Below are 25,007 nucleotides of genomic sequence, written 5' to 3'. Positions count from 1 at the left end.
GAGCACGCTGGTACGATCACAGAAACACCACGGCCCAGTCTTCAGTGACTGCCATGGCTCAGGCAGGGAGCAACGAGGCAGAGCCTTCACGTCCATGCAACTAAGATCTAAGATGGCGGATGATTAGGCCTATGGAGGAACGAGGTGTCTCCTATGGGTATCATCCATGCAACTGTGAAAGCTCCAACAGAAAACAGCTGACTTCCTGCCCTGTACTGCCCTGCTGAGGGTGGAGAGAGTGTGAAAAAGCAACAGGAGAAGAAGCATTTACAGTCCTTAACAGGAAGTGGTTAAAGGAAGAGGCTGTGAATTTCTGCTGCCTGGGTTCAAATTCTGTTTGGGAAGTTCTTGAACTTTCTATACCTTAGTCCACAGTCTCATAACAAACCATATACACCCCAATGAGCTTTTAACAGGCTGAAATGAGACATACAAATCAAATTTATACAGCAGCATCTGGCATACTGTAAGCACTTTAAAGAAATGTTAACTATGGGGCTGGAGAGATGGCTTAGAGGTTAAGAGCCCTGGCTGCTCTTCCAAAGACACTGAGTTCAATTCCCTGCAGACACATGGTGAGTCACAACCATCTACAATGAGATCTGATGCCATCTTCTGACATACAGGTATGCATGCAGACAGAACACTGCATACATAATAAATAAATCCAGGAAGGAGGGAAGGAAGAGAGGGAGAGAGGGAGGGAGGGACAGAGGGAGGGAAGGGAGGTCTTAATACATCAAGACCAAGTACAAGCTTAGCTGGAATCATCACATTACCGTAAACATAGCTCAAAGTCAATTGGTGAGCTGGAGAGATGGCTCAGCAGTTAGGAGCACTGGCTGCTCTTACAGAGGACTTGGGTTCAGTTCCAGCAACCACATGGTGGCTCACAACCAGCTGGAGTTCTAACTCCAGTTCCAGGGTATCTGGCACCCTCTTCTGGCTTCTGCAAACACCAGGCCCGCATGCAGTGCGCATACACATATGCAGGCAGGCAGGCAGGCAGGCAGGCAGGCAGGCAGGCAGGCAGGCAGGCAGGCAGGCACGCACGCACACACACACACACACACACACACACACAACATCTTTTTAAAAGGAAAAGAAAAGTCAACCCATAATGGAACAACACTTAAGGCAGTCAGAAAGAAATAATGTGGAAATGAAGTGGGCTTGGAAAGGAAATATTTGGCCACCATGAAAAACGTGAAGAGTCACAGGAACCTTACACTCCTCAGGCCCACAGGGGCCAATGCTTCCCAGAACGCTTGCATTCCCAGTTCCTTAACCCCTGAAGTGACCTCAGACCCACCTGGTATCCCAGTTGTCAGAGCCAGTATCGTACTTGTAAGTAGGCTGGAATGTAATCTCACCCTCGGTGAAGCCTTCAAAGACGGTCTTGGCAGCCACCTGGATTTTCAGCTGGACAAAAGAAGAAGACGAGAGAGCCTTTAGGGTCAAACCTGGGATCAGTAGAGGCTGGAACATCAATCCATATCCCAGGCCCTACCTGAAAGAGAAAGGACCCATGAGAAAACTACCCTTATTCCATGAATCAATAAAGAAATGATTTCATAAAGAGAGACAGAGGGTTAAGATTTCTCTCATTCAATTGCTCTGTACTGGGAAAGAGATGGAAAATCAAAAATCAAAGGATTTAGACCTAATGATGCCAAGGTTGTCAAAAACAGGAGAAGAGCTCACACAGACAAGAAAGCAAGCTTCAGCATCCTGGACAGTCCTGAGCACTTAAGAAGTTTCAAGTCAGGCTGGAGAGATGATGGCTCAGTGGTTAAGAGCACTGACTGCTCTTCCAGAGGTCCTGAGTTCAATTCCCAGCAACCACATGGTGGCTCACAATCATCTGTAGTGGGATCCGATGCCCTGTTCTGGTGTGTGTCTGAAGACAGCTACAGTGCACTCATATACATAAAATAAGTAAATAAAATTCTTTAAAAAAAAAAAAAAAGAAGTCTCAAATCTATGGAGGAGAGCCAAGAAAGTCAGATGTCTGGGGCCATCTGGCCTGCTTATGCCATTCTTTGTCTGAGCTAGGTGTTTTCCACTTCATTGGCCCTTGTTTCCAAGTAACATGCATGGGGGTTACCACCAGCCAAAAATACTGGAGACTTTCTGGTATCTTGCTTCTGTACAAGAATGAGTTTCACTCTATTGTTAGTTAGAAACTTCAGAAAATTGAAACTTATTGCAGGTAAGAAGTTTTTGGGAAATCAAAACTTATGCCATTGGTTTCTGACGTGATGTATGTTTATTGTTACCCTGACTACCATTTTGTGTTGTGTGATTTTTCTGCTTAAAAGCAAGTGCTTTTTGCCTGATTAAATGAGACTTGAGGGGTTGGGGATTTAGCTCAGCGGTAGAACGCTTGCCTAGCAACCGCAAGGCCCTGGGTTCGGTCCCCAGCTCCGAAAAAAAAAATGAGACTTGATCAGAATACTGTCTTGTCTCCATTTTTCTCGCCTCTTGTCCCATCCACTCCCACTGCCCTCTCCAGGGTCTCCGCTGACGTTCCCGGGGGCCAGGACAGTCAGACACAGGCTTCTCTCAGCCTCTGAAGTGGCCATTGCTTTCAGAGAGACATGCTACATCAAATGATGGTAAGGAACAGCAGGCTGCAGAACTGACTCATCAGAGTGAAGAGAGGAGCTAAGAGTTTACTCACACTGGAGAAAACTAGTGAGGAGGAGGAGACAGGAGCAGAGGACTCATTCTAAAGAGAAATATTAAATCACCCAAAATGTACCAAGTACTTTCTTTACTGAAGAAAAAAATTAATAATGTAAAGCCCTTATATCCCTAACTCCGATCTCTTGAGTGAATGAGAAAGTGTGTGTTTTTCCTCCAAAGGACACAGGTGCTTCTTCCAGGACAGAGCCCACAGAGAGGAATGCACACAGAATACAGGCACGCGTGGACAGCATCAGGTCCTGGGGGAAACCTCCCAAGATGATGGAAGAGAAACTAGGCTCTGTGCCCTCACAGTGGAGGAGGCATGGTGGCCATCTGTACCTGGTCGTGCGCATACAGGGTGTGGAAGGCCTTCTCTTCCACGAGCTTTTTCACCTTTTCCACATCCAGCTCTTCTATTCTGTAGTTGAGGTCCCCCAGCCACAAGATCACACTGTGAGGGCAGAGCACGGAGTGACAAGGTTTAGGAGGGGCTTTCACCCACCCAATCCAAGATGCATTGGACAGAGGCCCCAGGGTGGACAGTGACTTAACTGTTGCAGAATTTTCCTTCCCACCCACTCACTAACATGTCTAATACGTACTGCAGACTCGACTGTCACAAAGGGCCAGTCACCCAGGGACCCTGTGCTACATCCCAGACCACAAATGCACTCTTAGCCTGTGTCTAGATGGAATTTTCTGAAGCAAAGCTGAACTTTAACGGTGGAGCCTGGATTCACCCACCACATCCCGGTTGGCTTACTCTGAACTCCTGGGAAGAGCTGTGTCACATGCTCCGTATCACCTACTGCTGCTTCCTGATATCATCAGACACGCCATGAACTCTAGTGCTCTACCTGAAGCCAACAGCCATGTCACTAAGTCATCTGCCTAGCAGTGTACACTGTCTCCAACAAATGCATCCTCGGCCTAAAAGCAGACAAAGGGCCGTGACAGCTGCAGCCTCGGAGTGGAGAAGACGTGCTCCCTATGAGGGACCCTGGAGAAGAACAGCCATCCAGTCAGCTTCCAAAATGCCAAGAAGCCAGAAATAGTACCACATCTTTGGACTGGACCCCAGGGGCTTCCTCTGTATAAAAGAAGTTCCAAAAACTTTAACTGTGACCATAAAGTCTGAAATTCCAAGGTTTTGAAACCTGACAAATAGCCAGCTTTGGGGATAAATGAAATAAAAAAGAACAAGCGAAACGAGTAAAATCTGCTGAGGTTGCAACTATGGGTTTGACACTGGAATCAAGGAGAAATGAGCAAGGGCAGGCACAAAGCACCAGGCCCCACTCTCGAGTGCTCGTGCTCTGGTAGGGCAGACACGGAAACCGGAAACAGGGCTCCAAACTGTGCCTAAGATGTTTGCCCCTGGTGCTCAATCAAGACAGATTTCTAGGCAAATAAATCCTATCTCTGCAGGGACAAGGGATGCTTGGTAATGGTTCTAAAGGTCTTCCAGATGATCATTTAGGAAGCCAAGAATTTCCAAGAAACAAGTAAGACCTGGCAGACACCCAGCCTCCAGCATTTGAATCCGCGGCACAATGGAGAACCCAGCCTGGCAGTCACAGGCAGGGACTGAGGAGGAAAGAAACTCAGACTCACTCGTGCTTGCTAATGGTGAGAGGGGGGAGGCTCGGGTCCACCTGAGAGAACTGCATTCGAGAACAAATGTCTCTATAGTCCTGGTTCCTCCTCTCGTACTCCTCTGTGTGGGCTGCCAGGTGGGAATTGACAACGCAGATGCTGGTGTTGTGCAGCTGGAACCTGATGGCCACTCCTCCTTTGTTCCCCTATTGAAAGGATTCCCCCTCAGTCATTTAAACCTTCAGACTTTCGGGATATCTTGTCTTTGTCTTCAGAGTGGTTATTTTCTGTATCTTATAGAGAAGAATACAAATCTCCGAGCAAAATGACCAACCATCTCTGTTAAAAACTCAGGCTAGAGCTCTGCCTTTCTCAACCTTCTGTTCTTTTGTCTGTATCCCTGGTGAACCACTGCACGTTCAGCTCAGCTCCTACAGGGGACAGGACCCCCAGAAGCCTCAAGAAGAAGAGGAAATTGCAAAACTATGGGACTTGGCTTTCCTTGGTGGCCAAAACAGTTTCCGTAGCATACTACATAGTATACTTGGATCAAGCAGAAGGTCTGGCACTAGCTACCAGGATGAAGACATCCACTGGCTGGATTTTTCAGCTATCTGTTCACTCCATCCCTGCTTGAGGGTCCAGCTCGCCCTGCAACAGCAGCATCCTACGTGGGCTTGTATGGCTTCTGCATCACAAGAAGCTGAGTGAATAACACATTAGGGGTCAAGGTCCTCAATGTGCTGTAGGATATTACCAAGTACTCACCATCCTTCCCATGATTCCTGTCCCCACAGTCTCAGCTTCCACCTCTGAGATATAGGCTGCGTGCTCCTGTTTGACATACAACAGCAACATAATCCCAACCAGCCGGATGAGCTTCACCTGGAACACAGAGCCCAAGTCTCACGTGATGGCTGCCGCAGATAGAAGTTGAAAGCCAGAATTCCTCAGGGGAAGTGTGGTGGGAGAGCTGGCTGAGCCACTGACACACAACCTCCTCCAGGCCGAGGCACAAGGGAGTCTGTTCCACTCACTGAGCATGGTACATGATACCCTAACCCACCTACAAGTGTCAAGATCTCGAGTCGTTCCACTCAGACAGGCCCCTCTGGAGCTCTGTGGGGTTGAACAGATATGGCTTACACTGAAGGTACACACACACGCACACGCACAGACAACTGTTCACTGAACATTTATCTCAGACTTGCAGGCCCCTCACTTACCTTTGCGTACTTGGCATCTGGGTGAAGGCTTTCTGACACAGCCTTAAACCACTCCTCCTCCTTTGGGGTATCATGAAAGAAGAAGGCCTCCTTACTCAGATCGAGTTCCTGGAACCTGTTGGAGAGCCGACCAATGAAGCAGAGGAAGGCGACATTTAGGTAACACATCCCGAACACTCAGGTGCACGGTCCTAGCTTTCATGCTTAACAGCAGGACCTCAGAAAGATAAAAGTAAACAGAACCAGAGAACAGAAAGTTTACTAGGTGTTTCTCTAACCATGTGCTCATTTCTTCTCCAGAACCTAACCACTAGACTAATTAGAACACCCCTCCACCCCCATTGTATACCCATATTCATTAGGTCAACAAAGACTATGTAGTAAGTTCAAGTTGGAATCTAGGTCCATCTTTTCTTTGGTTTGGTTTGATCTATAGAAACCCCACAGTTTAGCTCTTTCCCCTAAGTCATTCAGGCTTCTTTAACCACTCCCACTGCCACCAGCTGTACTCATGACTGTCATGCAAGGAGAATGTGGAGAAATTAATGCCTGGGCTGAGTGTGGGCTCAGTAGGAAAGCACTTGTCTCTCACACTTTAGTGCCCTGTGTTTAATCCACAGCATTGCAAAAAACAAAGAAATAAAAAGCAAGCCAGCGGGGCTGGGGATTTAGCTCAGTGGTAGAGCGCTTACCTAGGAAGCGCAAAGCCCTGGGTTCGGTCCCCAGCTCCGAAAAAAAAAAAAAAAGAACAAAAAAAAAAAAAAAAAAAAAAAAAAAAACAAACAAACAAACAAAAAGCAAGCCAGGCGCGATGGTTCACACCATAATGCCAGCACTTGGATGCAGAGGCAGGAGGGCCAGCCTGGCCCACATAGCAAGTTCTAAGCCAACCATTACTACATAGACTTTTTCTCAAACTGTAAAGCAAGGGACTGGGAAGATGACCCAGTCAGCAAAGTGTTTGCCTTACAAACACAAGGACCTGAGTATGATCCCCAGAATCCATGTAAAAACAAACAAACAAACAAACAAATACATACACACACACAGGCCAAGCACGGTGATCCACATCCAGTTCTGAGAGGCAGAAACAGGCAGAGCCGCAGCCAGACTAGAGACAGAGACCCTATTTGTCTGTCTCTCTTATTCCTGGGGAGTAACCAATGGCTTCCACACTCACGAATGTACATGCACACATATGCGCATATATAAAACTGACTAACCGATGAGACTTTAGTGAACCTTCCTTTCCTGGCAGAAATACTCTTTGCTTTGTGACGAAAACTGTGTTGAATGTCAAGTAACGACACACCAATTTCTAACAGAAGGTTATACTAACTAAGTTCATATCAGCATTTAAATACCAAGCACAGGACGTGGCCAGACCTCTGTGTATCAGGAATAACACTGACTAGACACACAGCTGTCTCTGAGCTAAGCTCATGTTTCAGTTCCTTCCCTGCCACAAAGACTCAGCTCAGCTCATGTCTGTTCCCTCAGCATGGCTCTCTATTCTAAGGAGCTAGAAGAATGAAAGAGAAGCACTTACCCTACACAGTACACATCTGGGGCCTTGGTGTCGGAGCTCAGCCAGGGCCGGAGGCATTCTTTGGGGGACTGTCCGTTCACATTGTATGTTCCCACAAAAAACCTGTTACCAAAGAGGCTCAATTAGTGATTCAGAAACAGAAAGTCAGGGTTCAGTCTCTGTGGAATGGCATTTTGAGATATAAGAAATGTCCTATTTAACCTAGACCAATGACTACGGCACCAAGGTAGCTGCAAATGATAAAGGTCTTCCCTGACCCAGGTGTGATGGCACGTACTTACAGTCCCAGCATTTGTGACAGTGAGGCAGGAGGAATGCTGTGAGTTCGAGACCAGTTTGGGCTGCATACTGAGTTTACAGCAACCATGGCTACCTAGTGAGAGACTGTCTCAATTAAATAGCTTGACAGCTTGATAGGTAGGTAGATAGGTAGGTGGGTGGGTAGGTGAGTAGGTAGGTGGGTAGGTAAGTAGAACAAGCAAGCCAGGCTTCTCTGAACATTCCTCCTCCTTCCCTTAAATAGCCACCGTGAAGACATAAGGCACCATACGCCTGCCCCAGGTGCTACTGAAAGAAAAACAATGCAAAGTGGTCAGAGGTCATTTGTTCGCCACATGCCTAGAAACGATATTTACCTTATAGTCCCAACACAATGGTTTTTAAAGTTCCAGAGCTCTGAAAGCCTAATTCGTTTAACGTTCAGTGAGCCCAGCTAACAAGATCACTAAACCTCAATGATTTTCTTCAAGGCATAGATACCAGGCAGAGACTTGAGGCTCGGCACTGCCCTTTGCTCTGTCCTTAGCAGCCCCGTGAATAGGGCCAAGCTGTACCACTCACTGCAGCTCATCAGCCACAGAGCCTGACGCACTCACATCCAAAAGGAAGAGTAACCAGGAGTGGGGCACAGTAGCACGTATCTGTAACCCCTGGCATTTACACAGCTGAGACAAGAGGATGCCTTTATCCTTTACGTTCTAGACCAAGCTGGGATACCCGATGCCCTACCCGACACACCCCCTAAGAAGTAAATGTAATAATACTTTTTGCGAAGGAACAACATCAAATAGAATCAATTTCTGAATCCAAGGTATGTGAGGCAGATGCTGACATTCCAGAGACATCATTTTGCCTTGAAAAACCGTCGATGCACACTTTTAATCCTAGCACTCCATAAGCTGAGGCCGGCAGATCTCCAAGAGTTTGAGGCCAGCCTGGTCTACAGAATGAGTCCCAGGCCAGCCAGAACCACACAGAGACACTCTGTCTCAAAGGAAATAAAACTGTGGAGACCTAGTTAGCTACCTGAAGTTCTGGATGTAGGTATACTCCCCTTCCTTCTGCAGGAGGTGTGACCTCACCATTGTGTCTCGCAGCCCGAACTTCTGCATGGATAAAATGTGAGCCTTGTCCGATACCGTGATCGTGGAGGAGCGAACCATGTCAGTAATTTCAGCCTTCGATCTATTCTGTCTGGAAAAAATAAAAGCATTTTAAGCAGATTTTGAGTACAGTATGGAAAAGGAATATAAAACTAGATGTTCCCACACATTACCACCTGTATCACAGAATGAAAGAGGTCAAGTTAAACTTATTTGCTAACAACAAATGAGAGAGTAAGTAAACTGATATGTCAATTATACGGTATAATTGGTCTAGTGATTTTTCTATATTCATAGAATCTTAGGTCACAAAGGTCACCTTAAGAGAAAAAAAGGATGGGGCTGGGGATTTAGCTCAGTGGTAGAGCGCTTACCTAGGAAGCACAAGGCCCTGGGTTCGGTCCCCAGCTCCGAAAAAAAAAGAACCAAAAAAAAAAAAGAGAAAAAAAGGAAGGGACGTAGCTCAGTAGGCAGAGCACTTGATATGTAGGCACAAGGTCCTGGGTTTAACCCCCAGCACTACAAAAATTCTCTCGTCCCGCTGGAGGCTGTGGAGTGGCTAGAACTCAGGTGTGAGAGTTCTTCCTGCATCTTTGTGGCCTCACAGAACAAGACTCAAGGTCCTCTGTACTCCCTGGAGTAAGTAAAAATAAAAGGCAATGGAAATCTAGGTTGCATTGTTATGTAGTCGTTGTAGTCAGGATATAAATTATTCAAGAGGTAATGTAAGAAGAATATAGCATATTCACCTCCCAGGGTCCTACATTACAACCCAAGAAACTTGTTGAAGATGGCTTAATGGACTAAACTATCTAAGGCTCTTAAAACCATTCCCAGCACTGACTAAGGCAGGTATGGTGGTTTGAATAATGGCCCCACAGGCTCATATATTTGAATGCATAGCTCCCAAGGAATGACCTATCAGAAGGTTTAGAAGGATTAGAAGGTGTGGCCTTATTGGAGGAAATATTTCATTGGAGGTGGCTTTGACATTTCAAAAGCCCATACCAGCTTCCTATTCCTATGGATCAGGATGCAGCTCTCAAGAACGGCCTCAGTGTGAGCCTGCATGCCACCATGTTGTGTATATAATGTGTGTGTGTGTGTGTGTGTGTGTGTGTGTGTGTGTGTGTGTGTATACACACACATATATACTATATACTGCATATATGCTGTATATATAGTGATAGTAGACTTATTCTCTGAAACTGTATGTAACCCCAATTAAATGCTCTCTTTTATAAGAGTTGCTGTGATCGTGGTGTCTCTGTACAGCAACAGAACTAAGGACCACGGTTATTTACATATCAAGGTTATGTAAGACTATATAGCATGATGACTGCCTTAGTTAGGATTTTATTGCTGTGAAGAGACACTATGACATGGCAGCTCTAATAAAGGCAAACATTTAATTGGGCCTGGCTTCAGAGGTTCAGTCCATCTTCATCGTGGCAGGCAGCATGGCAGTATGCAGGCAGACATGGTGCCGAGAAGTAACTATGAGTTCTACAGCCAGATCTGGAGGCAGCAGGAAGAGACAGTGACACACTGCCCAAGCCTGAGCATCTGAGACCTTAAAGCCCATCCCTGGTGACACACTTCTTCCAATGACACCACACCTACTCCAACAGGGCCGTAGGTCCTAATAGCCACTCCCTATGTGCCTATAGGGGCCATTTTTATTTAAACCGCCACCAGTGGCACATGTTAATCTCAGTACTAGGGAGGCAGAGGCAGGGCCATCCTTATCTATGTATCAAACTCTAGGCTAGCCAGGGCTACACAGTGAGATGTAGGGGAGGGTGACTGGAGAGATGGTTCAGTGGTGAAGAGCACTTGTTGCTCTTGTGGAAAAACCAGGCTCAGTTCCCAGCCCCGACACAGTAGCTCACAGCCATCTGTGACTCCAGTGCCAGGGTATTTGGTGCCCGCTTCTAACCTGAGGGCATGAGACAGAAAAGAATCACTGAATGCAATTATGCATGGAGAGGAAGGAGTGAATGAAGAACAATAAGCTTTTCAAGGCAAAAGGTATGAAAAGAATGTGAGGTAAAATCAGACATGTTCAGTCTCATATATTTTTGTTTGTTTGCTTTAAACAGGGTTTTGCTGGGTGGAGGAATGGCCTGGAACTCAGTGTGTAGACCTAGCTGTCCTTGAATTCACAGTTATCCACCTGCCTCTACGCCAAGTTTAATGATTTCTCCATCCTCTTCCCCACCACCACCCCCTCCTCCCTCCCTCTCTCTCTCTCTCTCTCTCTCTCTCTCTCTCTCTCTCTCTCTCTGTGTGTGTGTGTCTGTGTGTGTGTGTGTGTGTGTGTGTGTGTGTCTGTGTGTGTGTGTGTCTCCTCCATCATCACTCTGCCTAGCCTTCAGTCAGATCAGAATAGCCTTTTCCCTGAACCTGAGGCTCCTGTCTGCAAAGCTAAGGTAGAAGCCAGAAAGTCCCAATGATCCTTCCGTCCCATACCTCAGGACCTCATCCTCCAATCCTGGCACATGGTTTACAAACATGTGTCCGCTGAACAGCTCTCCTGTTACTTGGGTGTTGGGATGTAGATCTGGTTCTCCCAATTGCACACCTAATGCTCCACACAGCCAAAGTACCTCTTCAGATCATTTTCTAAATCTCTACACCAGACTTAGAGCGCTTTCAAGTTCTAGAGGGGTTCCTGGCTATTGCCTTATGTTAAAAAAAGAAAAATTAACCTGCGCTTTTGGCATCTGAACTGAACTTAGGTCCTCAAGTTTGTGAGTCAATACTTTATCTACTGAACCATCTTCTCTACCCAACCTATGCAGTCCCATTTCCTTTTTTTTTTTTAAGATTGATTTTATTGTTTTTAAGTATGTGTGTGTCCATAAGGGTCCACACACAGGAGTGCAATTCCCAGACAAGAGCATCAGATCCCCTGGAGCCATGTGGCCACTGGGAAGAAACCTTGAGTCTTCTGTCAAGGCAGCCAGTGCTCTTAACTGCTGAGATGAGTCTCCACCCCTTATGTAATTCCTTGTGACCTAGCCATAAAACAGTGAAGCATGAAACTTTGATGCACACAGCAGTCCTGTGAGAGCCTGCAGCTTGGCAAACACAGTAGGTCTGCCGTGTCCATACATTAGAACAGATCTTAGGCTTCAGCTACCTAAAATAACGTATACACGGTGGGGCTGATCCTCTAATGAAGGCTGTCTCACTAGGACGAGATATGAACAGAGGGAGGGCTGCATTACCTTGTGAGAGAGTTTTCTGGTTTATCCGGACACCTGGCCCCAGAGCTTTGGTCCAAAGGCAGCAGGCCTCTCCCATTTGGCCTCGAGCTGTCAACGTTATAACCACCTAAAGAGACGGAAATAAAGTAGTGTGTTTGAGTACAGCACACTTCTCGGATGATAGCTGAGAAGTCCCTGGCAGTGTGCATCCTGCTTGGAAACTCTGCAAAGGCCCACACTGTGCAGTGTCACATGTACGGAGCTGGAACAGTAGTTCAACCGAAGAACGGTTTGCCACTGAAAACAAAGCCGTTTTAGCTACTCCACCCTCTGCTAGGAACACAGATTACAGACATCAACTGCAGAAGACACACAACTGTGTCCTCCACATTCACCTGAATCTGCATGTACACATCAAGGCCAACCTCTAATACATGATGAAACCCAATCTCAAAAACCCTAGGGCAACCTACAGGCCTTTAATCTCAGCACTTGGAACACAAAGGCAGGCAGATCTTTGTGAGCTCTAAGCTAGCCTGGTCTACTTAGTGAGTTCCAGACCAGCTGGAGCTACACAGTGAGACCCAGATTCAAAAAACAAAGTAAACAAAAACAACAAAAACTTAAGGGGTTGGGGATGCCACTGAGTGGCAGAATGCTTTGCAAGATGTGCAAGGCCCTGGATTTGATTCCAAACGCCATCAAAAATAAAGGGAATCACTTAACAACCTCAGGGACTCTTAGAGTAGAATAGAGAAAGTGACAAAGGCATCCAACTACACTGATGGAGGGAAGGAAAGTGTGAACCACAAAACTCTAAAGATGAGTAGCCAGTTTGTAAACCTAGGGGCAAATGGGAAACCACATGCACAGTGCTCCAGTTCCGACTGCGGTTAAGATGGGCACAGATGAGCCTCTGTGGAACCACTGCACATGAGCACCGAGGAAAGGGGTGGTGAGTGACGTAAGCCAAGCGACCCACTACTGAAACAGGAGAGTTCAGACGAGCAAAGAAAGAGAGCTAGAAAGAGCCATGTGGCTATGGATATAGAAAGAACCACCCGCAACTCCAACGTCAGCTATGCCGCTGGCCTCCCAGGTCCCCTACAAACACGAGTCACATACTCACACATACACACATGATTAACATTAAATTAAAACTCACACAGGGATGTCGATGTTGTTCAATTGCAAGAATGCTTGTGTAGCATGCATGAAGCCCTGGGTTCAGTTCCCCAGCACCATGTAGACTGTGTGTGGTCTTTTAGAACAACCCTGCCGTTAGGGAGATAGAGGCTGGGAGGCCAGAAGTTCAAAGTCACTCTCAACTACACAGTGAATTTGAGTGTAGGACACATGAGACCGTTTCTCAAAGGACAAACTTGTGCCCCATCCCCAGGCCCCCTCCCCACACACAGTCCTTTGCTGTCCTCTGAGAACCAAAAATACACAAGAGCAGCATGCATGCCTGATGTGAGACCTTAGGTTCTAATACTGTCTTCCAATAGTGGGCTCCTGAGAAGCACTGCTATTTAAGGATTGAGAAAGGAAACACAGAAAGTAAGCTTTAAGTACCTGACAGTGCTAGAAAATAGGAAAGTGCTAAAAATATGTAAAATCATTATCATCATCATCACTACCACCACCACCACCACCATCATCATCACCATCATCATCACCACCATCATCACCATCATCATCAAGGGATGATAAAACAAATGAGAAGACATAAATCTCCCAAAGAGAATTCCAAATAACTCACGTAGCAGCTTTTCTTTCACAGAGGAAGCTAACTCCCTACTCCTTAGGGTGAACTGTGCGGAGTGACTTCCTTCCAATCCATGAAGCCGGCAAAGAAGGAAAACCAAAGCTCTGTGGAACAGAAATGTGACAGGCACTTCCTCGGCTAAGTGGTCAAGGTTCAACTGTGATAAGTCACGTTGATGACCTACATCCCTGCCGGACAGACTGCTCCCTGCCCCCCTGCAGAGTCCCTGTTTAAGGACAAAAAGAAGTAGTCCTGAGAGCTGTCACCAAAGGTCATCGAAAGCAAGGCAAGACTGAGAAACTGCCACAGATCAGAGGAAACTAAGGGGACACATGAGAGTTCAGTGTCATGGGGGTCCTGGACAGGACTATGGGTAAAAGTCCAAGGAAATCTGAGTGTGCGCTTTGGTTAATAATAATCTGTTGGAGCTGGAGAGATGGCTCAGTGGTTAAGAGCACTGACTGCTCTTCCAGAGGTCCTGAGTTTAATTCCCAGCAACCACATGGTGTCTCACAACCATCTGTAATGGGATCTGATGCCCTCTTCTGGTGTGGCTGAAGACAGCGACAGTGCACTCACATACATAAAATATCATCATCCATCTACACAGATCTCATACTGTTAACAAATGTGTCATCAATAGTGCAAAACAGTGATGCAGGAAACTGATGTGTGGTGAGGACATTTTTTCTGTACTGTTTTCACAGAAAAGTAAAGCTGTTCTGACAGAAACGGGGCACACGATTTAATCCCAGCACTCAGGCGGCAAAGACAGGTGGACCCTTGAGTTCATGGCCAGCCTGGCCTACAAAGCGAGTTCCAGGACAGCCAGGGCTACACAGAGAAACGCTGACTCAAAGGGAAAAAAATAAGTTCTAAAATATACAAGATTTTAGAATTGGGAGCTGAGGCGAAAACCCCACAAAAAGCTTCATCTCTGTCCAGCCTCTGCTCTTGTCCTGTGTCTTTTCAATCTTCTGCCCCAAACTTCCTCTCAGGCTTCTAGGGCCCAGCCTCGTCTCTAATTTTCCATGAACTGCTGCTTATGGTAACTGATAAGCATGTGGACGGCCAAATGCAGCCCAGTTAGCACAGCCGGCAGCATCGTACACGTTCACCTCCTTCAGTAGATACCTGATGGGTCTCACTGCTTCCTTTGTTTGGGAAGCCAGTCCTCCCTTTTGCCACCCCATGCCCTAGCAAGATCCAAAGCGAAGCACCTCTTCCCTATCTGTTCTCTTGCTCAGCTCCTAACCTCATTCATTTGCCCTTGGAGTTCAATTTTTCTTTATTTTCTTTTTTTTTTTTTCTATTCTTTTTTTCGGAGCTGGGGACTGAACCCAGGGCCTTGCGCTTCCTAGGCAAGCGCTCTACCACTGAGCTAAATCCCCAACCCCTTTCTTTATTTTCTAAGTGACTGCTGGGGATTTAAACGCTCTTAGCCACTGAGCCATCTCCCTAGCCCTAGTGTACTCACATACATGCACACATGGATCCGTCAGTCACGGTCTGTCTGTCTCTCTTTCCCTGATTTATTCATTTATGTACGTGATGGTCTTGCCTACATGTATGTATGTGCACCACCTGTGTGCCCGGTGCCAGAGGAGATTAGAAGACAGCACAGATCCCCTGGAACTAGAGTTACAGGATGGCTGTGAGCCACCATGTGGGTGCTGGATACGGAACCTAGGTCCTCTGCAAGAGCAACAAGTGCTCTTAATCTCTAAGCCATCTCTCCAGCACCTCCACATGGGCCTCTTGCTTCATAAATGTGAGTGGGAGCACAAGGAAGCCAGGCCAGGAGTGAGACTCCGTGGCTTGTCTTAAGAAAATGGCAGACAAGGGGTTGGGGATTTAGCTCAGTGGTGGAGCGCTTGCCTAGCAAGCGCAAGGCCCTGGGTTCAGTCCCCAGCTCCGAAAAATAGAAAAAAGAAAAAGAAAATGGCAGACAAGTTGAACACAGAGAAACTATCAGCTTCAATAAGACCTTGCCTAGAAAAATGGAGCTACACTGTCCAGTGAGAAGGCTCAGTAGGTAAAGGCTCTTGACACCAAGCTGACAATCTGCGTTCAATCCCCATAGGGACCCACATAGAGAAAGAAAAGAGAATTATCCCCTCCTAATTGTCCTCCGGTTCCACCTGTGTACTGAGACAGTTTCCCTCGTGGCCTCAAACCCATAAGGATCCACTTGCCCCTGATTCCCAGGTACGAGGAGTAAAGAACGCATCACCATAGCCAGCTTCAAAAATTTTTGTTTTAGCCAAATGTGGTGGTGCATGTCTTTAGTCCCAGCACTTGGGAGGCAGAGGCCAGCCTGGTCTACATATCAAGTTCCAGGACAGCCAGGGCTATACAGGGAAGCCCTTTCTTGAAAAAACAAAAAGAAACAAACAAAAAGAGGTAGACAGATCTCTACGAGTTCAAGGCCTACCAGGTCAATATACTGAGTTTCAGGACAAGCAGGGCTAAGGCTAAAGATCCTGCCTCAAAGACAGATAAAAAATAAAATTAAAACAGAGATTCAGAAGAGTGTCCTGCCCACCAAGGAGGCCATCCACTAGGAAAAGCAGAGTGAAGTTTTCTAAACACCTTAAGAGTCTCTATCTACAGGCTGGAGAGATGGCTCAGTGGTTAAGAGAACTAACTGGCTGCTCTTCCAGAGGTCCTGAGTTCAATTCCCAGTAGTTCACGACCATCTGTAATGGGATCTGGTGCCCTCTTCTGGTGTCTAAAGACAGCTATACTCGCATACATAAATAAATATGTACTATACAATGTACTCGCATACATAAAATAAATAAATCTTTTTTTAAAAAAAAGTCTCTATTTACATCATTCAAGAATCCGGAGAAAATCCAAAAACCACAAGCTCCACTGTGAGCCCAGGTACTCTGGGCCTTTAGGAAGCCCCCAGTCAGACTCCTCCAGTTTGCCCTGGGATGCTATGGAAAACTATATGATTAATGAAAATAAAATTTGCCTCATGGCACACACATAACAACTAAACAGAGTCTCAGATTTGCATTTCTGTTCTATACCTTTCATCTGATTTCCATCTAGTTCCTTCTCCCATGTCCTGGCTTCACCTTCTGCATCCCAGTAAATGGTCCCAGCATTCAACCAGCTGATCAGAGCAAGGATCTCACAAATACTGGGCACATATTTATTTTATGTATGCGAGTACACTTCAGCTGTCTTACAGCATATGCCTGTAATCTCAGTGCTGGGGAGGCTGAGGCAGAAGAATTACCTCAAATGAGACCAGCCTGGGCTATGGTGTACAGCTGACAAAACAAGACAATAAAAGAACTTAGGGCTCCGACTAGCAGGATGGGGCATACCTATAGTCTTGGTATTTGGAGACCACTGCTGTGGGAAGATAGCCTGAGCTATTTAGAACTGACCTAAAACAAGCAAACAAACCACACCAAGACCTTTCCTCGTTCACACGCATTTAATTCACTGACAGGTGAAGCAAGTTCTGCCTTCGAAACCACGGCCAGGAGTTCTCACAAGACTACAGCAGCAGCTTCCTGTCTGCGTGCTTGCTTACATAAGGCCTATTGTCGGTTTCCCATAAAGTAGCCGTAGCAAACCTTAAAGTACCAAGATGAGGTCACTTCTCTGCTAAAATTTTTCGAATAGCTTCCCATTACACTGAGAATAAACCTCACCCTCAGAAGCAAGAGTTGAGAAGGCCCTGCCCTGGGCCTCTGAAGCCTCTGGGCCTCACACATCCTGGCCTTGCCATCCTTCCTTCTTTGGTGTCAAGATCATTGCCATGCCCAGGGCTTTGCTCTTACTGCTCCCTCTGTCTGGGATTCACTTCCTCCTGACACCCACACTGCTAACTCCTCCTTCCATCGAAGCCTGGGCTCAGACGTTGGAAATTCATTTGGACACTGTGGCAGACCCTGCTCCCCACAGGTGCTCAAATATCCCTCTTCTTTCAATCTAGAAACTCCTAAATTTCCTCAGCTCACAGCACCTACTGTCAAAATATGCATTTATTTCCATAGGGGAGGAGGGCACACATACACGCCACCATTCACTTGTCAGAGGGCAACTGAAAGAGTTACTTTCTCCTTCCACCATGTGTGTCCTGGATCAAACTCAGGTCACCAGGCTTTGAAGGGAGCGTGTTCGCCCACTTCACCCTCCCTGTCGCTTTACTTCTAGGTCAGAAAATACGCAGCAGAGAGTTCCAGGCCAGTCAGAGGTACATAATAGGGAGACCTTGTCTCAAAAACTGAAAACAACAACCAAAACTACCAGAAGTTCTGTCTAGAAGTGGTGGAGTACACTCAGAATTCCCGCACTTGGAGGACCAGGTGGGAGGACTGCCCTGAATTCAAGATCAACCTGAGCTACAGAGTGACCCATTTAAAAAATGAATTGATTACTTGATTAAAAACAGATGAAAGGGGGCTGGGGATTTAGCTCAGTGGTAGAGCGCTTACCTAGGAAGCGCAAGGCCCTGGGTTCGGTCCCCAGCTCCGGAAAAAAAAGAACCAAAAAAAAAAAAAAAAAAAAAAAAACAGATGAAAGGGCTGAGGGTCTATAGCTTGGTAGTAGGGCACTTGCCTAGCATGTATGAAGCCCTGGGTTCAACTCCTCAGGAACAAAATATGCGCACACATACACTTGTATTAAAGGCTTATTTTACTTTTTCTCCTGTGTTTGCCTGTGAGTCTGTGTCTGGGCGTGTGTGCGTGAGTGTGGGTGCACATGAAGGCCAGAAGAGGACACTGAATCCAAAATGTGTCCAACACAGACGCCGGGAACCAAACCCTGTCCTCTGCAAGAATAGCGAGCCCTCAACCTTTGAAACCCACCCCCACCTCCTCCTTCTCTTCACCACCCCTCATTTTTTGTCTTTTGAGACAGGATCTCAACATTTATCACAGTCTGACCTCAAATATCCAGCGCTCCTTCGTCCTCAGCCTCCTATGCACTGGGATTGCAAACCTGTGTTGCCATGGTGAGTCCCAAAATTCCTGAATGCTGACATGGTGCTCACAAACGGAAAACTCCACACCATGAAACATTACTTCATGCATGCACCTACACTCACGCACAAACATGTACTCACATACACACACGTTCCGATAAACATATACTTCTGCCTGTATGTACAAACTGTACAAATGGCACCTTTACATGTGGGCACCATCCATGATATCTTACTATGCATAAGCAGACCCTTCAGGTTCCAAGCATTTGGATGCGAGGCTATTTTTTTTTTTCTTTTCTTTTTTTTCGGAGCTGGGGACCGAACCCAGGGCCTTGGGTAGCAAGCACTCTACCACTGAGTTAAATCCCCAACCCCTGGATATGAGGCTTACTCACCCCGCTGGCCTGCCTTTAATCACAAGATCACAAGGAAAGCAGCACCCCCTACTGTTAAACCTGGTGTTCAACAGAGCTGTGTTCTCAGTGAAAACGGACAACTCTCACCATGTCCCTGTCAATACCCTCCCAGGAGGCTTCAGAAAAGTTTGAGTAACACATCTAACTTTTAAAAGAGTTTTCTCTTGGGCACTGGGGAGATGGCTCTGTTAGTAAAGTGCAGCCAAGCAAGCACGTGGACCCGAGTTCAGATCCCCGGCACCCACGTTCAGCACTATGCTATACTCTTCTGTAACCCTAGTGTCAGCACTGGGAGTGGATGTGAGACAGCGACAGGCGGGTCCCTGGAGTTAGAGCTTACCACCATCCAGCTTAGCCCAACTGTGAGCTGCAGGTTCAGTAAGAACCTATGGCAAAAAATGGGTGGAGAAGGCTGGGGAGATGGTTCAGTGGGTAAGGACACTTACTACCGGACAATGTAAATCTGAATTCTATCCCTGCTTCCCCAGGAAAGATGGAGGGAAAGAACGAACTCCACAAAGTTGTTCTCTGACATCCACACACATGCACTCGCTCTGTGTACCCACAAACTAATAATGACAAAAATTTAAAAATAAAAGAGCTGCATGTGGCACACCTTTAATCCCAGCACTTAGGAGCAGAGGCAGGCTGATCTCAAGTTTGAGGCCAGCCTGATCTATATGAGATCCAGAGCAATCAAAGCTACACGAGTGAGACCCCCCCCCATCTCAAAAAAACTAAATAAGGAAGGAAGGAAAGAAACAAAGAAACAAAGAAAAATAAGATAGAGAGCAACTGAGAAAGATACCCAATCTCTACCTCTGGCATCCACATGCACGCGTGTGTACACACATACAACTATACCACAGTCACGCATACCCTAAATAAACCTAAACCTAAAAGGTTTAGTACCTGTTAGTACGACCATCATTTGATATGAAGTCACTGCGTTCATGTGCTATTTATAAACAGGCTTGGGATGTAACTCCACTGAGAGCTCGTGCTCTGGGTTCTACCCTAGCTCTGCAGGAAACTGTGTGTAGTGAACCAGCTTTCAGCAAATGGAGGCAGAAGGAGTGATAAGTTCAGGGTCATCCTCCACTACATAACAAGTTCAAGGTCAGTCGATGCTACATGAGATGCTGTCCCACAAAACAACAACAAAAGACTTGTAATCACTCATGGATACCAGACACTGGATGCCACTCTCACTAAAGATAAGCCTTGGGAAGCAGGGCTGTCTCTCCCTGGGCAATTCCCTGAGACGTAGAAAGGCGCTGGAGTGCAGCAGGCATACACTATGGGCTTGGAATGAGAGTACCTGGGAACTGAAGTTGAAGGTCTTCAATGGAACTCCACCACCGTTTTCCTGTGTGATGACAAGTCACTTCCTTCTTTAGGTCTTCCTTTTGATATCTATAGCACAGGGACACTAACATTGTCAGCTCCTGGGGCTTTGTAATAGGCAGAGGGACCTGAGCTTCTCAGCCTAAGGAGCTGTGACTACGATGGACATCTGTGCTCTGCGCCACAGATGGGCAGTGTTCCTAGGAAGCTGCCTTGCTCTGCTCCATCTTGCCCGTCCTCTTGGTGGGAGAGACCGTCTTCATTCGTGACTATGGATGGAAACTTTAAGGCACTGTTTGGGGGAATTTCCAGCTGTGAGCAGTTCTTGGAAAGTTTTCTTCCCGGCATCGACCATGGAAGCCAATTGGGAAGCTCTTACTGCATCTACTCCTCCGTAGCACCACGATGCCCTCTGACCACACTTCCCTTCCGTCTCCTTTGCCAAAGATAAGGTTAGCCTTGAACTCCATATGTAGACCAGGTTGGCCTCCAATTCAGAGATACGCCAGCCTCTGCCTCTGGAGTGCTAGGATTAACAGCATATGCCACACCAGGCTCTCTCAAACATTTTATATTTAACCCTCTTTTTCATCCCTACTGCCATGCCTTAGCTTCAACCTTGACTTCTGCAAGGCTGATGCCTGCATTCCCCTCCTCCAACCCATTCAGTCAACAGCTAGAAGAAATCATCCTTCTCAGCCCGTCACCTGTGTGTTAAGTCCCCCAGTGACTTAAGTCACCTTTGAAATAAAACCTGAACTTCTATGTATTTAACACATAAAGTCCTCTATAAGTTACCCCAGACTGTCTCTCCAGCCGCATTTCCCATCCTCACTCCTGCCTCTCCAAGCCCTCAACCCACTGGCAATGAAACTACTTTCCTCTGTCCCCGACCCTGTGTGTATCTAAGACCATGCACCAATTCTATCAGCGTCTGTAAACTACACTCTCCTTTCCACTTCACAACCCAGCTCAGAACCACCACCTCCATAAAGCTGCCTCCAGTCCTCTACTAGAGCCTCCTTCATTCTGCTTCTCCTCCTCCATACCTTAGGTATCTGCTGGTGGAGGTGGTGGTGGTGGTGGTGGTGGTGGTGGTGGTGGTGGTGGTGGTGGTGGTGGTGGTAGAGGTGCTTTATCTGCTTAGGCAGTTTGTTGGTCCTCTTTTTAATTGGTTCTTTGTTTATGAGTGTGCGCCCAAGTGGGGGAGGAGTTTGGGGGTGAGGATAACTTGTGGGAGTTGGTTAGCTGGTTCTCTCCTTCAGTCATGCGAGTCTCAGCGATTGAACTCAGGTTGTCATCTTAGCAGCAAATGTCTTTACCTACTGAGCAATCCCTACAGCCCAGCTTTGAGGTTTGCTTGTTTTTTTTTTTCTTTTATTTTTATTTTTTAATCTGTTTGCTATTTGTTTTTGAGTCAGGGTCATTCTATGTAGCCCTGGCTGTACTAGAATTAACAATGTTGACTAGGCTGGCCTTGAACTTCCAAAGATCTGCCTACCTCTGCCTCCCAAGTGCTGAGGTTAAAGGCATGTACCATGCTCAGTTTTAAAGATTTATTTTTTAAATTTTAAAAGGTATTTATTTTATGTATATGAGTATTTGACCATATTGTGTGTATGCCTGGTTCCTGCAGTGGCCAAAAGGTGTCAGATCCCCTAGAAATGGGGTACAAAATGGCTGCGGGATATCATGTGGTTCCTGAGAAAGGAAACCAAGAGAAGCCAGTACTCTTAACAGCTGAGACATCTCTTTAGACAAGATGATTTATTTTATTTTTAAGTGTGTGTGTGTGTGTGTACACAGGTGTGTGAGGAGTCCAGAAGAGGGTATTGATCCCCTGGAGCTGGAGTTGTAAGTGGGAGTGAGCTGTCTGTGTTATGCTGGAAACTGAACTTGGGTCACTGTCTGCACTCTTGTCTTCTGTACAGCCGAGGCTAGCCGAACCTGCTGGCTCTGCTTCCGGCTTCTGGGATCCCAGCACACGCAGGTCCTGAGCTTGCATCGGTGAAGCTATTTATCACGGCAGAGACCTAACTAGCTGAGCTGTCTGAGGAGTCTTGCCTTTAGTTGGAGAGACAGAGGACTCTTTTTCCTGTGGCCCCTGGCTTGCCATAACAAGTGGTGCATACCTGGCTGTCGATAAAGAATACTGAAGAAAACAATGTTTTCTCCTCACTGGGGCCGTCTCTTAGGGCTGATCTCTGAATGCATTCCTGATGACTACCTGCCATGCCTACACTTGAAGCCACTTCCGACTGAGAGCCTAGTTGGTTAGTCCTAACCACTGCAACTTGATTGGGGTGTGGACAAGTATGGAATCAATCTATCAACCTTCCTTCCTCTTTAATTCTGACTCTGCATTAACATCTTAAACAACCACCACCACCACCACCTTCCCACACAAACCTTGCTTTACAGACAGTGTTGCCTTTTAAGGCTTCTTAGCCTGGCTTCTTATAGCCAAACACAGAACCTCAGAGCCTGATTGCAAAACCTCCGAGCCCAGTGTATATTGCAATTCAGAATTTAGGGCACTTCAGAATGATAGGACATCACCTACACCATTTTGATAATAATCCCAGGGGGCTGGAGAGATGGCTCAGCGGTTAAGAGCACCCGACTGCTCTTCCAGAGGTCCTGAGTTCAATTCCCAGCAACCACATGGTGGCTCACAACCACCTGTAAAGAGATCAGATGCCCTCTTCTGGTCTATCTGAAGACAGCTACAGTGTACTTATATATAATAAATAAATAAATCTTTAAAAAAAAAAAAAAAGATAACAATCCCAGTAGACGCTGAGACACAGTGTGACTTCTGAATAGCAATGCTGGATAAATAAATCCATGAATAGACTCATGTTGGTAAAAGGAAGTTCCACTGCCAAATCTAGCTTGAGCCAAACAAAAATTCTTGCTAGCCCCCAAGGCTTCTGGGAGTTCAGAACTGCTGACGAAGAAGCAAAGATGCTGCCGAGTGCAGCCAGCTGTATCGCCGTGTGCTAGAAAGGACCGTGAATCTATGTTCACGTACAAGGCACTTAGAAGCCAGCGCCCGTCTGTAGGCAACACAGACAGATAGCTCTGGTTTGGATGAAGCTTGCCCACAGGCTTCTCTGGAAAGTTACCCTTCATTTAGCAATGGCAAGCGGTGATGGAACTTCTAAAAGTCGAGGGCCCTGGAGGTGGCCGGGTCAGCTGCGGATGCTAGTCTCAGAAGGGAGTAAGGCTGTTCTTGTAAAGACACCAGTTCATTCCCTCAATGGCTAGTCACTACAAAAAGAACCACCCTGGCCCTCGAGTCCTTCTGGCTTCACAGTGTGACCTCTTCTTCACACACTGCCAAACCCTGCTGAACGGACGGGCTGCTCGAACTTGGACCTTGGGCTACCAAAACTGTAAGCTAAAGAAATAAGTCAAACAACTCCCAAAATACAAGACGAAGATAGGAGACAAGGTCCCACTTTCAAACTCTCGACACCAGGCCTACCACTCACGTACAGTCCGGACTTTTGCATGAAAGTAAAAATGTATACTTAGACCCAAGTCAAAACATCCTAGTTGGGGTTGGGGATTTAGCTCAGTGGTAGAGCGCTTGCCTAGGAAGCACAAGGCCCTGGGTTCGGTCCCCAGCTCTGAAAAAAAAAGAACCAAAAAACAAACAAACAAACAAAAAAAAAAACAATGTTAAAAAAAAAAAAAAAAAAACATCCTAGTTCTGGGCCTGTAAGATGGCTCAGCTGGGTAAAGCGCTCGCCACTCGAGCCTGATGCCTGAGTTCAATCCTTAGAACCATATACATGTCGGAGAAAGCTGACTCCATAGTGTCCTCTGACCTCCAAAGGCGCACTGACATAGCCCCCCCCCCCCATCCACACACACATGAATATATATAAAAACAAAAACAAATTGAACATTCCTATACACACCTTTACTCCTAGCACTTGGGAGGCAGAGGCAGGTAGAGCTCTGAGTTTAAAGCCAGCCTCATCTACATAGCAAGCTCTGGGCCAGCCAGGGCTATATAGTGAGACCCCAACTCAGAGGGGAAAAAAAAAGAACTTTTGTGGGCAGATGCCCTGTCAAAAGCATGACGGTTAAATATACCAAACACCTAAAATGTGACTACGACAAATGAGCAACTCAGTTTTTCATTTTACTTTATGGAAACCGATAGCTGGTAAGCCACCGTAACTATTGGTACAGGTACAGGTCTGGTGCCTCCTCTGGGTCACTGTACGCAGGGCCATTCAGCTCAGCCTTCCTCTGTCTCCTGAGTCCTCACAGGATGTTCTAAACTTGGGTAGGTTCCAGGGAAAACTGTGACCTCACACCTATGCTCTCTTCCCGAGCTCTCAGCGCCATCAGCAGCAGCCTCCATTCCTCTGACCTCAGCTTTGCAATTTGCTGAGCCTCTTCATTTGCTACCGCTAGAGCCTAAGAGACCCTTCCACCTCCCCTGGTCCAATGTCGTCTCTGGTCTTGGCCACAAGAAACTCTGATTTCATCTTTCTGTTCCAAAACTTTCAGGGTCAAATGATGCCTGCAGGTTGAGGCCAAAACTGGTTCAACTGGCATCCAAAGCCCTTTGCATATTGGCTTTATTCTACCTCATTAATCCATTACCCAGACATCTTAATCTAAAAAGACCGGTTCCCACACACTGCACCCACTCCTAGGACATGGAGTCCCTCCTACTTCCTGGCCACCTCACCTGTAGAACCCAGCCTCAACTCCTGCCTTCCCATTCACAAGGCTCTGCTCGCCCACACGAGCCTTCGGTAGGTGTCTCTGTAAATTCAGAGAGCCTTGTCTGGTACTTTCAGAGACATGAGAGGAAAACCCCAGGTTTTGGAATAAATA

At 46.7% G+C, this 25,007-nt stretch overlaps 1 protein-coding gene across 1 annotated transcript in view; it reads right to left on the bottom strand.

Moving 5' to 3' along the window:
• The window catches only part of Inpp5b (inositol polyphosphate-5-phosphatase B), a 64,540-nt gene that overhangs the window by 14,574 nt on the left and 24,959 nt on the right, over nt 1-25,007 (bottom strand). The window contains exons 8-15 of the mRNA NM_001100755.1: nt 11,678-11,783; nt 8,368-8,535; nt 7,063-7,164; nt 5,514-5,628; nt 5,056-5,172; nt 4,306-4,493; nt 3,031-3,142; nt 1,313-1,422 (exon numbers count right to left, since the gene is read on the bottom strand). Coding sequence (NP_001094225.1) covers nt 1,313-1,422; nt 3,031-3,142; nt 4,306-4,493; nt 5,056-5,172; nt 5,514-5,628; nt 7,063-7,164; nt 8,368-8,535; nt 11,678-11,783 — 1,018 coding nt within the window. The remainder of the gene's footprint in view (nt 1-1,312; nt 1,423-3,030; nt 3,143-4,305; nt 4,494-5,055; nt 5,173-5,513; nt 5,629-7,062; nt 7,165-8,367; nt 8,536-11,677; nt 11,784-25,007) is intronic.

Source organism: Rattus norvegicus, chromosome 5, assembly GCF_036323735.1.
Source record: "Rattus norvegicus strain BN/NHsdMcwi chromosome 5, GRCr8, whole genome shotgun sequence".
Classification (NCBI taxonomy): domain Eukaryota; kingdom Metazoa; phylum Chordata; class Mammalia; order Rodentia; family Muridae; genus Rattus; species Rattus norvegicus.
Note: the sequence above shows the minus strand (reverse complement) of the source record. Positions and strands in the feature narration are given on the sequence as shown.